We start from the raw sequence: 14,446 nt of genomic DNA on the forward strand, positions 1-14,446 counted from the left end.
AAAACTATATAACAAAATCACAGAACAAGGACAAAGCGAACTAAGGCTTCAACCAAAGATGCATTACCTTCCACTATTTGCGAAAGCTATAGACCAAAATCATACACTGGTGAAACTACGGACAAAGCATTCACTAAGATTTTCTCAGGAAAAATTGACAGGAGCTTTAGAACCAATTGTTTTTCATATTATTTGTGTGCTAGAGGCATTAAATCAAAACAAAATACCTTTACAAGATCATTCGGAATTTTTTGATCACTTAATGAATAGAATTAAAGACTCCAAGACTGTGGATTGTACTATTATAGCGACCGAATTCAATGTTCCACCTAATGAGATTTTAAAAAAGGGAATAAAGTGCTTTCAATCTGTTTCAGACTTATTAGACAAACCCTATACAATTGACGACTTGAAGATATGGATAAAAATATGTCAGTCAAAGTCGATAAGTGAAACTTTACCATTCATAACACCTGATACCCCTTCGTTCATATTGTTTGATATTATTTCCAGAAACAGCCCATTCAGAGAAGAATACAAAATTCAATCGGATTTATGGGTGAATAACTTACTCAAATTCAACAAAATTAGACTCAAGGATAATAATATTTTGCATTCGGCATTTGAGAATGTAATATACTACGCGATTTTGCACGAACCTAATGATTTGAAGCAGCTAATTAAAAAGACGTTGGAGGTATTCAATTTGAAAGATGGAACCAGCGTGAAGTCTAATCTACACTCTAAATTAATATGGAACATAGCATACTACGCGTCAAAGTATCAGAGAATTAATTACATGGAAATAGCAAATGCTCATGAAGTCATAGTTCTGAATTCAAAATCTAAGAATTATCAATTGACAATGAGTGGATATTTGGGGATAGCATTTATGATGTCTGATTTGTCACGAGCCAAAGCTATCAAATTAGTTGAAGTTGCAGAAAGAAAATTCATCAATACGACTACATCAAAGAAAGATTTAGTAAACTATCATCTCACTAAAATTTGGTTAGCAAATACACCAGAAGAGGCAGCAATTATTTTTTCAACTGCAATCGCTCGATTTGCCAAATCTTCTAAATTGTGGTTGATTTTCATTCGTAAACTAAAAAAATCTGGTGTTTTCACAGAAACGAGAGCCATGATGTTTTTTCGAAAATTAATTAATTCAAAGGTGAAGTTGACAACCGACTTAGTAAAGGAATTGTTGCACCCGATTGAAAATTATTATCATATGGAAGAAATATATCACTTAACGAAGAGTGACCTTAATAGTCAAAGCATTAACATTTTTTTGCCTAAATATATTGAAATTTTACAAAAGCATAAGCATGATGATCAATTGCCTCAAACATTTTTCCCGTGGGATGAATTTGCTAATTTAGGATGCAATAGCTTTGAAGGGTTCAAGGGGTTCAAAACAATAGAAAAATATTTGATCAAATTATATTCAACATTTTCATACAAATCCATACAATTCATTGCATCATATATGAAAGGTTTAACAAAATCCCAAGACGTTTTCAGTTTCTATGAGAGAGAAATACTAGGGAAAGGTCACCTTCCAAATGCCCTTTGCTTGAGCGTATTGTTAGACTCAGCAAGGAAGTCAAAGAGTCCAGACAAATATACACAATTCGCGATATTAGAGTTTGAACGACACGTCAGAAAGGATAATGTTAAAACTGGTATCATGCCGGATGATCGACTTTGGTTCAAATACATAACTTTACTAGCTAAATTTGAAAATATTTCGGAATTGTCTAAAATCATGAAATGGTGGTTAGATACAAATTTCGATCCCCAAAAAGTCACTTTAATGCAACTACTATATGTTCTTCCTCAAGAGTTCACTTACAGGCATATAAAGCATCACGAAATTGCAAAACTGCAAAAAGATTGGGAATGGCCCACCATGGAAGAATATAACACCTTTAAACAGAAAAAAATTGCATCTGTAAATAGACTTGTATAATGAATAATAACGACGTTTACGAATCATTCCTTATAAAATTATTTGAGCTTTTACCCGGGCTCATTCTGATTAGACCAATCATTTTTTTAATTTTCCTGAAAGATCCGAAACATGATTCTCGTTTTAAACACAACACAAAAACAAAATTTTTAGACTCTGGGGTTTTGTTGAAAAATTTAATACAAATAATCATTTGAACCATCTTGTATCATCACATTTTTCCTACAACAAATAATTATCCAAATAGTGTTCTTGATTTTTTTATTTAATTTCACCCAAAAATGTTAAGATCAATCACCAAAAACTCAACCAGTTTGAAATCAGCTTCACAATTTAAATATTTCAGTACTTCTTCAATTGCATTAAAGGACACTAGAGTTGAAACCGATGCCTTCGGTCCCATTGATGTCCCAAATGATAAGTATTACGGAGCTCAAACGGCAAGATCCAAACTGAATTTCAAAATTGGTGGTCCAGCAGCACGCATGCCAACACCTGTTGTTAGAGCTTTTGGAATTTTAAAAAAATCAGCTGCTATAGTTAATGAAGAATTAGGTCAATTGGACCCAAAATTGTCAAAGGCTATTCAACAAGCAGCAACTGAAGTCTCTGAAGGTAATTTGGACGAACATTTTCCGTTAGTTGTTTTCCAAACTGGTTCTGGTACTCAATCAAATATGAATGCAAATGAGGTTATATCAAATAGAGCCATTGAAATCTTAGGTGGTGAATTAGGTTCAAAAAAACCTGTCCATCCAAATGATCATTGTAACATGTCACAATCATCCAATGATACCTTTCCAACTGTTATGCATATAGCAGCCGTCACAGAAATCAACAATTCATTGATCCCTGAATTAACTAAATTACGTGATTCATTACAAGCCAAAGCTGATGAATTCAAAGATATTATCAAAATTGGAAGAACTCATTTACAAGATGCAACTCCATTAACTTTAGGTCAAGAATTCTCAGGATATGCGCAACAACTTACCAACGGTATTGAGAGAGTTGAAAAGACTTTACCAAACTTATTATACTTAGCTCAAGGTGGTACTGCTGTTGGTACTGGACTCAACACTAAAAAAGGTTGGGATGTTAAAGTTGCAGAAACCGTTTCAAAACTTACTGGATTTCCATTCAAAACCGCTCCCAATAAATTTGAAGCCTTAGCTGCACATGACGCTATTGTTGAAGCCTCAGGTGCTTTGAATACCATAGCAGCATCATTGTTCAAAATAGCAAATGACATAAGATACTTAGGCTCTGGTCCAAGATGTGGTTATGGAGAATTGTCATTACCCGAAAATGAACCAGGTTCATCAATTATGCCAGGTAAGGTGAATCCAACACAAAATGAGGCTTTGACCATGGTAGCTTGTCAAGTTTTTGGTAACAATGCTGCAATTACATTCGCTGGTGCATCTGGTCAATTTGAATTAAATGTTTTCAAACCTGTAATGATTGCTAATTTGTTATCATCAATTAGACTTATTGCTGATGGTGCTGCTTCATTTAGAGAACATTGTGTTGATGGAATTGTTGCTAACAAGGATAAAATTGACAAATTATTACATGAATCATTAATGTTGGTTACTGCATTGAACCCATACATAGGATATGATTCTGCTTCAAAAGTAGCAAAGAATGCTCACAAAAAAGGATTAACTTTAAAACAATCAGCTTTAGAGCTCGGAGCTTTGAGTGAGGAAGATTTTGATAAATACGTCGTACCAAGTGATATGATTGGACCTAAGTAAATATAAAATTAATGGAAATGAAGTAAGATATCAAAATTAGATATTCACTACCTATCCTATGCATGTAACTTTTTGCTCCATTTCTTTCAATAAAGCTCTGTCTTGCGGTAATTGTTTTAGTCTCCATATCTTCCTCCATGTTGGAAAATCTCAGCCGCATAAAATTCCCCTTTCGGCAAAAACTCTACTCTTAATCAAAACTTGAAACATGTCATAAATTAAATGACAATCTTCTATTACTCCAACCATTCATATGGCCAACCAAGCAAATGGGGTTGTCGTCTCTATTACAACAAATTGAAAAAAGAGGCAAACCAATCACCCAACATCCACAGAAACAAAATGAGGACTCGAAATCATCCACTTTTCAACAATCAAAAGGCAATATTTCATCCAAAAATCGTCCTGTTGATCCAGTCGTAGCAAGATTAAAAGAAAAACGACGATTGGAAAAGGAGAGGACCGAAAATTCTAAAACCAAGCACAACGGAACAAAAGAAGACAGCCTTCATTCGAAAAAGCCTCAGCTGTCAAGCATGAAGGCGTCTAGATCTTTGGAGTCTAAACTGGGTTCAAGGCCTAAATCGAATATTCCTAATGATCCCAATCCTTCTTCAAAGACTATAAAACAAAAACTAACCTTTAATGAGTTGATGAAAAGAGCTAGTAGTATAGATCACGAAAAACTTTCCATCAAGTATCCTAAAAAAAGTAAATCTCCGGAATCTGTTAAACCAAAGAATCAAGCTTCACAAGCTTCAGATAGTCATTCCACATCAACTAAGGCTGATGCCCCAAATAATACCGTCAAAAACCATTCGTCACCAGCCACAAGTAGAGATAAAAAGAAGCCTCCAAGTTTAGATCCCAAAAAGAAATTGGTTTCAAGTAATCCTATTCCATCAAGACAGCCCAATGCTAAACTTCAGGCGAAAATCTCACTAAACAAATCGAAAAAGACCAATCAAATAAAAAAGCCGAACGTTGATGGATATGACGAGGAAGAGGATGATAGTGAGATGGACGATTTTCTTGCTTCAGATGATGAAGTTATCAATAATGATGATGGATATGATAGGGAGCAAATTTGGGCAATGTTCAACAAAGGCAAAAAAAGAAGTTACCATCCATATGATGATTATTCAGACGAGGATATGGAAGCAACAGGTGCTGATATTTTAGAGGAAGAATTCAAATCAAAATTAGACGCTGAAAGAGAAGATCGTAAAGAAGCTGAGGCAGAAAAAAGAAGAGCTTTAGAAAAATTGAAAAGAAAAAAAATCAAACAATAGTAGTAATAATAATAATTGTATAACATTTTAAATGATATTGAATGGACGACTCGACAATTGTATTTAATAAGAATAATGATATATATTTGATTAATAAGGAGTTGAAAAAATCTCTGTTGTCCTTTAAAAATCGATTGCAATCAATTATCTACGACTCCAATTTTGTAAATTTAGTTCATCAAAATTTAAATCTCCCAATTATCGCTAATGAAAGATGTGGATTATGGTACACGTCTGAAAAATCTGGATCATGTTACTTTAAATCAACTGATGGACATACCAATGTTTGGAGCTTTTCAACAAGAAGATTAAATTTACATTTATTGCCAATCATTCAACAAAATGGAGGAATTATAATAATTGATTCAACTAGAAGAGGTAAACCAATGCCAGACTCATTACTCAAAACTATACCTATTTGGTGTTCTGTATTGAATTCAATACTATACGAAGAGGAAGATGATTTCTGGTTAAATCTACCTGAGATTGTGCCAAAACATGAATATAATTCTATTTTGAAACTAATTCCGTCTTTTATACAGACCGTTCGATCCATGAATCTATTTAGTAAAGAAACACAGAAATTAAGGAAACCTTTGAAAACAATATGGTTATACCCAGGGTGTGACCCACAAATTTTGAATGATGATGCTTATAATATTTGTCTAGTATCGGTGTCAAAACAAGTCCCAATTCATAAGACAATCCAAATTAAGGCAAAAAATGATTCTATACTTCACTTTGATTATGTTCAAGGGTCGGCCGATGATCATGAATTATGGGTGCCGAGGTCTCTTTTGCCAACGTTTGGACCAACTCAATTTTGGGAAATTTTTGACAAAATAGTAGATAAATCTACTGGTTATCTACCTTCTTGGATTAATGATGATGAGTTAGAGGAAATGATTGGAAAACTATTGCTACAAACCTCAGACAATGGTGCTAATGAGATAGAGGTCAATGCAGTTGGAGATACAGGCCTTTATATCGGATCAATTAATAGAAATTATGAAGCAAAAAAGGTACTGAATTTTAAACAGGTTATAGTTCTTAGTGATAAGTTCAGAATTAACGAATATCCTGAAAAGCAAGAGGGTAATATTGATGCACTTATTGCGAATTATTCCATTCCAAATAATAAAAAGGGCTCGAATATATTGAGGTCAATATTACCCGACATAATGTCCAAATTTGACCCTATACAAGTACCATTGTTGATATTATGTGGTTCAGGCTCCGACATTAGTGTGGGTGTTTTGTTGGCTATTTTATGTACTGGATTTAATCTTGATTGGAAAAGAATATCAGAGCCTAACGTTCCTTCAAAGACATTGGTAAAACAGCATTTGAGTAAGATTTCACATCTACATAAGGTCAATCCACTGAGAAGTACATTGCAGAGCGTAAATAGTTATTTATTTGGAAATTAAACATTAGTCGTGCTATAGAAAACATTAAACTTTTCTTTGACATCTGAATTAAATTTGCTCCAAGCATCAAATTTAGACTGATGTTCATTATAATCATTTTGCATATTTTCAAAAAGATTGTTGATTTTTTTGGTTAATTTTATTATTGATTTAATTCTTTCTTGATGATTTTCTGTGTCTTGCGATGAAGCTTTAGCGGAAAGTTTTTTAGCCAACTGAGTGTTTAATCCTGATATTAATTTGGTAATCACCTTGTCATCACTTTTGATTAATGTTTTTGCATCCGCTTCGTGCAAATCAAAAAAGTTGATTAAATTAATACATGCCAAAACAATTATATCTGATTGATCATCCAACAATCCATGTTCGATAATTTTTTGTGCAATTAATTGTAAATCTACCTCATTTTTATTCAATGAAGCTTGATCTGTAGCCATGATAGAATAAATGAATTCGTAGCAAAGCTTTCTAATTTCTAATCCTTGATCTAAAACATATTTGTATGGCCCCATTGTAATAACCTTTTTAAATTTCGGCTCTGCCGTTAATTGTTTAAACAATGAAGGTAATATCAATTGATTTAAAATTGGTGTAATTATTGACGGCTTACTATGAATTCCAGTCAATAAGTTACCGACCCCGATTTGTCTTATATCAACGTCAACTAAATCCAACCAGGGAATAGATGATTTTACCAAGAAGGTCAATAATTTATCATTTTGATTTGAATTTTCAAGGTTACTGATTAAGAATTTTGATATAACCAAGATTAAATAAATTTTTCTCTCATCCTCTTGATTCTCGACAATATCTTTAAATGTTGATTCGTCTAATGAATAGGCAATTCTTCCCAAAATTTCCCCAGACTTTCTTAATTCTGGAATTAAAGAATGATCAAATTTAGTTGGTAAATTAAAAATTGCTTGCCAAATTTCTAACTTCTGTTCCAAGTTACAACTAGTAATCAAAACCTTCAAAGCACTTATCAACAGACCACGAACAATGGTATTCTTTTCCTGCAAGAAAGCATGCAAAATAGCTGGCACTGATGAATTGACGTCTTTTTCTGCAACCAATCCTAAAGCTGTCGATGCAGCTTGAATGTTACTTTCATTTGTAAAATCTGATTTTTGTAATATGTCAATTATAAACTGAGTGTTCAAATACTTTGCAGAGTCATTTGAATAACCCAAGAAAAGTATGAGAAAAGCAAAATTTGGATCTTCCGTATTGGAAATACTTCTCAATTCGTTAAACATTTTTGTATTCAATTCATGTTTTACATCATCACTGGCACATGTAGCCAATGTCTTTGCAGTTATTTCTAACGACTTATTCAAAGAGTTCCCAAGCTTGGTATAAATTGATGCATCTGCTTGACATATTTTGGAAAGGAATGTGAAAAAAGCCTGATCGTCAACGTCGATTTTGTTGTCATTTACCAACTTTACAATGATATCAAGAAGATGAGTTAAATTTTGATCATTCAAGGCTGATGATGAAATGTTGTCAAAAATTTTGAAAATGTAATGATAATTTGAGGGTGTTGCTACTGGCAATAACTGGATCAAATTTTTCACAAGTGTATCGTAGTCTTGTGGAGAACTTTGCTCTGCTGCTTTGTCCAATAAAATTAATGCTGATAATGACGTTGCTTCGTTACTTGAAAGAACGTAAGTATTAGATAGCTTTTCAATGACAAATTGAGTATATTCACTTTCTAATTGCTTGTTCGAATATATGTTATTGAGAACATCAATTGTAACTTTACTAGTTCCATCATAAATTAAAGACTGTTTCAAAATTTCCAATATTTCTTGTTCATTGTGTATTTTATTTGCCAATGCTTCCCCGAGGCATATAATTGAAAGTCTAATCAAATCACTTGGATAAGTTTTGCTATTTTTAATTTTATCAATTAATCTGTTTATTATAGTATCAAGATTGGAAATTCTCAGAAGATCATTAATATTTTTGAACAAAACTTGAAGACATTTTAAAGATTCCAGGATCAAGTTGAATGATTTATCATTAATATTAGTAGCTAGGTCTTGTGCAATTCGTGATATTGTTTCGTCGTTCAAATTATCATGAAATTTTAGGACACTTGAATAAAATTGTAGATAATCAGTTGAGCTGGAGGAAATGATTTTTCGAGAATTCAAAGTTTTGAAAAATTCATCGATTAATGGTTGATTGTTGAATCTATTAAGACTTTCAATTAGTCTTAAAAATGATGTTAGTTGCTCTTCTTTAACACTTGCAATTCTATTGACAATGACTTGTGATAGAGGCAGAAGACTTTGTGCGTCTCTTGGTGAAGTTGCTTGAATAATTGCAATACAAGATTTAATACTTTCTTGCGCAACTTGATCATTGGAGTCTTGCAAACTAATTAATGGTAAAATTTCTCTCGATATTACATCCAAAGTATCAGGGAAACTTTTTAAAAGGACTCTAATCAAAATCGCAGCTTTTGACCTTAATTTCCATGAACCATCGTACTCTTCGTCGTCTCCAGCTCCAAGTTCCTCATCACTGAACTCAATGTCGTCGTCAATGATATTTAAATCTTCATCATCTGAATGCAAAGGATCATATTTCAAATATTTCTTTATCGCATCTATGATTTGGTTTTTGTGCTCTGTTGGGAGACAATTTTGTTGAAGTATATCAATCAATGTCGTGAATGCTTCGTCTTTTAATGCATTTTGTTGCTCAAGAAGATCGTAATCTATGTCTTCATCCTCGTTGAACTCTATTGGAGAATTTATAATTTCCATGACGAATCCATAAATTTGATCAACATTTGATGGATGAACACCACCTTGTAAAATCACAGAGTATAGTTGAAGCAAAATGTATGATTTGTTTTTCAATTTTGAATCTAAACATGTGGAAGCTGCAAGATCCAACAATTTATCAATACCTTCAACTGTTTTAACTAAAACAACAACTCTTTCAATTCCAACGACGGCTTTTTTCCCTATGATACCTTGTTCCTTGAAACTAACATTAATAAAATATTCACCCAACTTCAATAATTCATTTTGATTCAAAACGTAACCTAATTCATTTATCAAGTCTATCAATAATTCAATGTTATCAATTGAAGTATCTCCACCAGTTATATTAGGTATTAAGTAGTCCATTATTTGTTTTGATAATTGTCGATCGAATCTAAAATTTGACGATGATAATTTATCCAGCATAAAATCAGATTTTTCTCTTGAGTTAGATTGAGCAAATAAGGATCTTAATGCCATGTTAGGTACAGATACTGTAAAACTTTTTAAGTTAGAATTCGTTGATGATGAACTTGACTTGGACTTTGTTGATTGAACTAATTGAAATAATTTTTTGACTAAGTTCAAAATTGAATCATTATCCAAATACTTGATCATTGGTTCAAATGATTTTATTGCTTGATTTTGTACATCTGGATTTGCATCACTCAACATGTTCAATAGTTTTGGTATCAAATTATTTAAATTGTTATTGATTGCATTTTTGTTAGTGGCAATTGATTCATCAGTTAGAAATTTACGTAAATCCTCCAATGCCATAAATCTGATGTCTGGGTCAACATCAAGTACCCTGTCATTCAACAGAGTAAAGTTTATCTCAGACATTTCTTCGAATGATTTTGAGTGGATGTGAAAGTAATGAAGTGTATATTTTACAACCAAACTTTTAGTCAAGATATAATTAATCGAAACAAATTATGAATTTAGCGCGAACTAATTTTTATAATGTGTTTCAGATTTACGTATTGTTTTCTACTTAATTCAAAATAAATTAATATAGTATTCACAATTAGAGAAAGTATTGAAAAAACTAAACCTCAATTTCATTTATTATTAAATTAGAGGTTGAGTCGGATTCTAAAGCGTCAGGTTTTCGCTGCTTTTGCTTCTCATCTTTCATTTCCTTCTTCTCACTCTTGCTTTGCTTGTCTTTCTTGCTTTTCTTCTCTTTCTTCTCTTTCTTCTCCTTCCTCTCTTTCTTATCGAGCTTATCAACTTTCAATTCTTCTTTCTCTAGTTGACTTGCTTTGCCTTTGTTTTCCTTCTCTAATACCTTATTTTTAGACTTTTTATCTTTTTTTATCTTTTTTGAACTTTCTGCATTTCCGAGTTCTTCTTCAGTCGGGCTTTCTATTCCATGAGAAATTACCTCATCACTAGGGCTCAGGTGGCTTTGCTCTTGATCTATCGATGTTTTCTCTTCTTCGAGATGTCCCTCTTCATTTTGCTCCAAACCTTTGACAATAATTTCATCGTCCACTAAGCTCTTTAGTATGTCCCTACATCTAGTAATGTATTCTAATGTTAATTCATTTCTTACTTCATTCTTTCCGTGCTCCTCGTTGCTCTTCTTATCCTCATCTTTTTCATTAGCTTCTCCATTCAATAACTTTTCTTCGACTTTTCGTTCCATTTCATCATACTTCACATTCCATTTCAATATATCTTCCCTTAATTCATTTATTAATCTATCCCTTGAGCCACCTTGTAGACTTCCCAAATACAAAATCAAAGCAGTTTCATACTCTTTAGGTATATCTTTTATATTCTTTAAGACCCAATTTTGTTTGGATTTATTAAATTTCCAATTTGGTTTGTCTTCTTCATATGTCTTCAAATACATCAATTGGTCTTTTATTGGAGGTGGTTTTCTTTCTGATTTTGGTAGTTTTATTCTTTTTGGTGGTTTTTTGGTTTTTGAATGTGATAAGTCATCTTGTAATTTACGTTTATTACTTACTTTTTTGATCTCCTTGGTTGATAGATTAGCAGAGTCTATTCTCTTGGTTTCTAGCAAATTGTCTTCGTTTTCAATTTCATTTTTATTGACAGAAAGTCCGGCTCTTTTCCAAGCAGGGATTGTGCTCATTTGTATGGTGTATCTTGACTTTTAGATCAACTCTTCTCAATAATAGAATGTTACACTAAATAAATAAAGTATATAAATTTAGAGAAATTCTCGTGAAATAAAATACACTTTAATTATTTATTTTTATCAGTTCAATCAATATCATTAACAGTTCTTTGAATCAAGAGGCATATAGATACCATTTCAATATACGTTTCAACATTCTATATTCACATAATTTGTAGACACGAAATGCAAGAGAAATTTGATTTGATTCGTATTCCAACTCATTAAATCAAGAGAGTAAATCTTTTGAGCTCTTGCTAAATTGATAAATACATGGTTTGAGTCTATTATTAGCTGTTCAACTTTTAATAGATATAAGGATTGTATACATTTTATTGACCGGAATTTAAATTTTGAGAACTTTATATAAGTCTATTTTTTACTCACGTCATCCGAAGTCTTTTCATTAACACTGCTTGAATTTGAATCAGATTCAACTTTTGATGGAGAAGGATCTTCTGCAGGTTTGGTTTTTGATTCTTCAATTTCTTGTTTTTTACTATTAGCCCAATTCTCAAATTTTTTAGTCAAATCATCGGCAATTTCCTTAGCTGTGGCATCTTTATCATTAGTGTTTTGCATTTTTTGAAGCACGTTACCAATATAAGACATGGTGGAATTGATATATTCATTCATTTGAGGATTTTCATTATTTGGATTTAACACACCTTTTGCGATATTTTCGATTTGATTTAAATCTTGTTGGCTCAATTCATCTTTATTGAGTATTTCTTTGGTTTCAGCTGAATAATTTTTTGGTTCATCTGTTGTTGAATCAGTTGAGTTTGTGTTATTTGTAGTTGTAACAATTGGTTTTTCTTCATTTTTATGTTCTTCTGAAGTCATTTTTAGCGTTCGTAGTATTATTAGATGTTTGGAAAGTAAATATAAGGTAATGAAGTTTTTATCAAAGGAAAGTAAAGGAAAACATTAGAATTAAAAAAGTAAATTATTAAATGATATGCTGTTAGTTATTTATTGATTTATTGAAATCATGTTTTATACTATTAATTTATTTTGTATCATTCTTTTTAATATTATTTCAGTTTAGGGTAATTTATTTAAAATAATGCATATAAATATTGGAATACAGTCAAATCGGAAATATATCCCAAAATAATTTATCTGATATCTCTACATAATATTTGACTATCAAATTATAACGTTGAAGCCTTAAATAACTTCGTGCCGCAGGGTCTACATTGTTTCAAGCAAATGAAAATTTTATATTTTACATTTTTGACTATCAAAATACGGATATGTAATTTTCAATTCTACTTTTTTGATTTTGAGCAATACATTCAGCTATCCAAGTAATATTTCGAATTTCTTGTTCTTTAGATTTTAACCAAGCATAAACTGTACTTAAAGTGAATTGTTGTGTGAAAGCATCTCTACAATATTGCATTTCTAATAAATAAAACCAATCACCTAATGATTTATCAGAATTATCATTAAATAAATCTTGATAGTCTCCTATATTTTCAATAATGATTTTTAATTGTTCAAAATCATCTGCTTGAGCTAATTCTAAATGATAAGTTGGATATAATTGACCTAATGATGGAAATAAACTTAATTTATCTTCAATTGATAATTCTTGATTATTTGTTGAATTTAAGGCAATATTTATAACTCTTTTATCAGCTTCTAATGTAAGTAATCTTGTCATAATTTCTTGATCTGGTCCATAAAATTTTTTTTGTACAAATTCCATAAATGATTCCAAATAATTTTTATATAATTTATTTCTTATAATTTCAATATTTAAATCATCCAAATCATCTGCACTTACACAATTTTTAAAAAATGGGGCTAATGGTGTATCTATCAATACTGTTGAGTATAAACTTTCAATATCTGTACTTATTGTTAATGTAGGTAAAGTATCAAACCAACCTAATGGATTACATTTTTTTAAAATATCTGATTTATTTCTTTCATGTAAAGTACCAGTAATCATTAAGATAACATTATCAATCATATATCCATATTGAATATAATTCATAAATTCAGTCAATATCCCAGAAGATTGAGTTTTTATATATTGATATTGTTGATATACTTTTTTATTTAAATTTTCTTGCAATACTGAAGTACTTAAAGGTCCTGAATAGTTTGCTAGAAAATTACCATAATCAGTAGATGATAATTGTAATTTTAAATCTTCTAAATTATCACATTGTGTTAAATTCACATATTGATTTGATGTCAATAATCCTGATCTATAGCCTCTGACTACACCTTCGACATATCCATAATCAACGTTGAAATAAAGACCTTCCATTTGGATTCAATTGTTAAGTTACTCAAGGGGAATAGATGATAATGTGAATGATGGTAGATACTCTTGATTTGATTGCGTATTTGATAACGATTGAAATTTGAACATAATTAGCCTGGTAGTGTTTTATGTTCAAATCTCTATTATTATCCAAATATTGAACATTAAGTTTGCAACCAATTCGAAAAATAATATCGAGGATTTTACTAATATTCAACATCTACGTGAATTAATACGAAGACATACCATTCAACATGAATTCAATTTTGGATATTTTGGAGTTACTAGTGTTATGTAGATTATTCGGTCTACGCAAAAGTTTATAGAATTCAGCATTCATAACCTCATTAATTATATGATTTCCGAAAATCAAGATAAAGTCGACAACAGTTCGATTGAAATAGAATTAATGCCATGTTCAATGAATTAATAAAGCTGTTGAACACCAAATTCAAAAAATACAAGTTTATTCAAGCTTTTGCAAACACTTAATAAATTGGAAACTAATCAAAATAATGATCACATTCAAGTCTTTGAATAGTAGATTCAAATTAATTCGTACCTAATATTAAGTTTGACATAGAATCCAATAAAGTAGCTTCTTTAGAAAGATATTTGGAAACATACAGAGAATATTTATATTCTTCATAGTCATCATGTTATTATTCAATTTTGAAAAACAGCATTAAAGTAATTTTAATAAATCAATTCATAACTAATTTGATACATCAATTATTTAAAAACATAGAATTACATTTCTC

At 31.1% G+C, this 14,446-nt stretch overlaps 8 protein-coding genes across 8 annotated transcripts; 4 read left to right on the forward strand and 4 right to left on the reverse strand. All coding sequences in view use genetic code 12, as the record gives it.

The window, feature by feature from the left end:
• Window positions 1-58: 58 nt before the first annotated feature.
• On the forward strand, window positions 59-1,978 carry KGF55_004206 (uncharacterized protein; the record flags this gene model as incomplete). Its single annotated transcript, XM_051759084.1, has 1 exon — window positions 59-1,978. One exon carries the CDS (start codon window positions 59-61, stop codon window positions 1,976-1,978), a length of 1,920 nt encoding a protein of 639 aa, XP_051612997.1.
• Window positions 1,979-2,259: 281 nt separating this feature from the next.
• Window positions 2,260-3,738, forward strand: FUM12 (Fum12p; the record flags this gene model as incomplete). Its single annotated transcript, XM_051759086.1, has 1 exon — window positions 2,260-3,738. One exon carries the CDS (start codon window positions 2,260-2,262, stop codon window positions 3,736-3,738), a length of 1,479 nt encoding a protein of 492 aa, XP_051612998.1.
• Window positions 3,739-4,007: 269 nt separating this feature from the next.
• Window positions 4,008-5,030, forward strand: KGF55_004208 (uncharacterized protein; the record flags this gene model as incomplete). The annotated part of the gene is made up of 1 exon (XM_051759087.1): window positions 4,008-5,030. The coding sequence occupies one exon, from the start codon at window positions 4,008-4,010 to the stop codon at window positions 5,028-5,030; it is 1,023 nt and encodes a 340-aa protein (XP_051612999.1).
• A 41-nt stretch (window positions 5,031-5,071) lies between these two features.
• Window positions 5,072-6,345, forward strand: RIT1 (tRNA A64-2'-O-ribosylphosphate transferase; the record flags this gene model as incomplete). Its single annotated transcript, XM_051759088.1, has 2 exons — window positions 5,072-6,288; window positions 6,339-6,345. 2 exons carry the CDS (start codon window positions 5,072-5,074, stop codon window positions 6,343-6,345), a joined length of 1,224 nt encoding a protein of 407 aa, XP_051613000.1.
• Window positions 6,346-6,456: 111 nt separating this feature from the next.
• On the reverse strand, window positions 6,457-10,092 carry TIP120 (Tip120p; the record flags this gene model as incomplete). Its single annotated transcript, XM_051759089.1, has 1 exon — window positions 6,457-10,092. The coding sequence occupies one exon, from the start codon at window positions 10,090-10,092 to the stop codon at window positions 6,457-6,459; it is 3,636 nt and encodes a 1,211-aa protein (XP_051613001.1).
• A 205-nt stretch (window positions 10,093-10,297) lies between these two features.
• Window positions 10,298-11,356, reverse strand: KGF55_004211 (uncharacterized protein; the record flags this gene model as incomplete). Its single annotated transcript, XM_051759090.1, has 1 exon — window positions 10,298-11,356. The coding sequence occupies one exon, from the start codon at window positions 11,354-11,356 to the stop codon at window positions 10,298-10,300; it is 1,059 nt and encodes a 352-aa protein (XP_051613002.1).
• Window positions 11,357-11,773: 417 nt separating this feature from the next.
• On the reverse strand, window positions 11,774-12,247 carry KGF55_004212 (uncharacterized protein; the record flags this gene model as incomplete). The annotated part of the gene is made up of 1 exon (XM_051759091.1): window positions 11,774-12,247. The coding sequence occupies one exon, from the start codon at window positions 12,245-12,247 to the stop codon at window positions 11,774-11,776; it is 474 nt and encodes a 157-aa protein (XP_051613003.1).
• Window positions 12,248-12,647: 400 nt separating this feature from the next.
• KGF55_004213 (H(+)-transporting V0 sector ATPase subunit d) lies at window positions 12,648-13,688 on the reverse strand (the record flags this gene model as incomplete). The annotated part of the gene is made up of 1 exon (XM_051759092.1): window positions 12,648-13,688. The coding sequence occupies one exon, from the start codon at window positions 13,686-13,688 to the stop codon at window positions 12,648-12,650; it is 1,041 nt and encodes a 346-aa protein (XP_051613004.1).
• Window positions 13,689-14,446: the final 758 nt, after the last annotated feature.

This window comes from Candida pseudojiufengensis, assembly GCF_024610245.1.
Source record: "Candida pseudojiufengensis strain CBS 10847 chromosome Unknown scaffold15, whole genome shotgun sequence".
Taxonomy (NCBI): Eukaryota; Fungi; Ascomycota; class Pichiomycetes; order Serinales; family Debaryomycetaceae; genus Lodderomyces; species Lodderomyces pseudojiufengensis.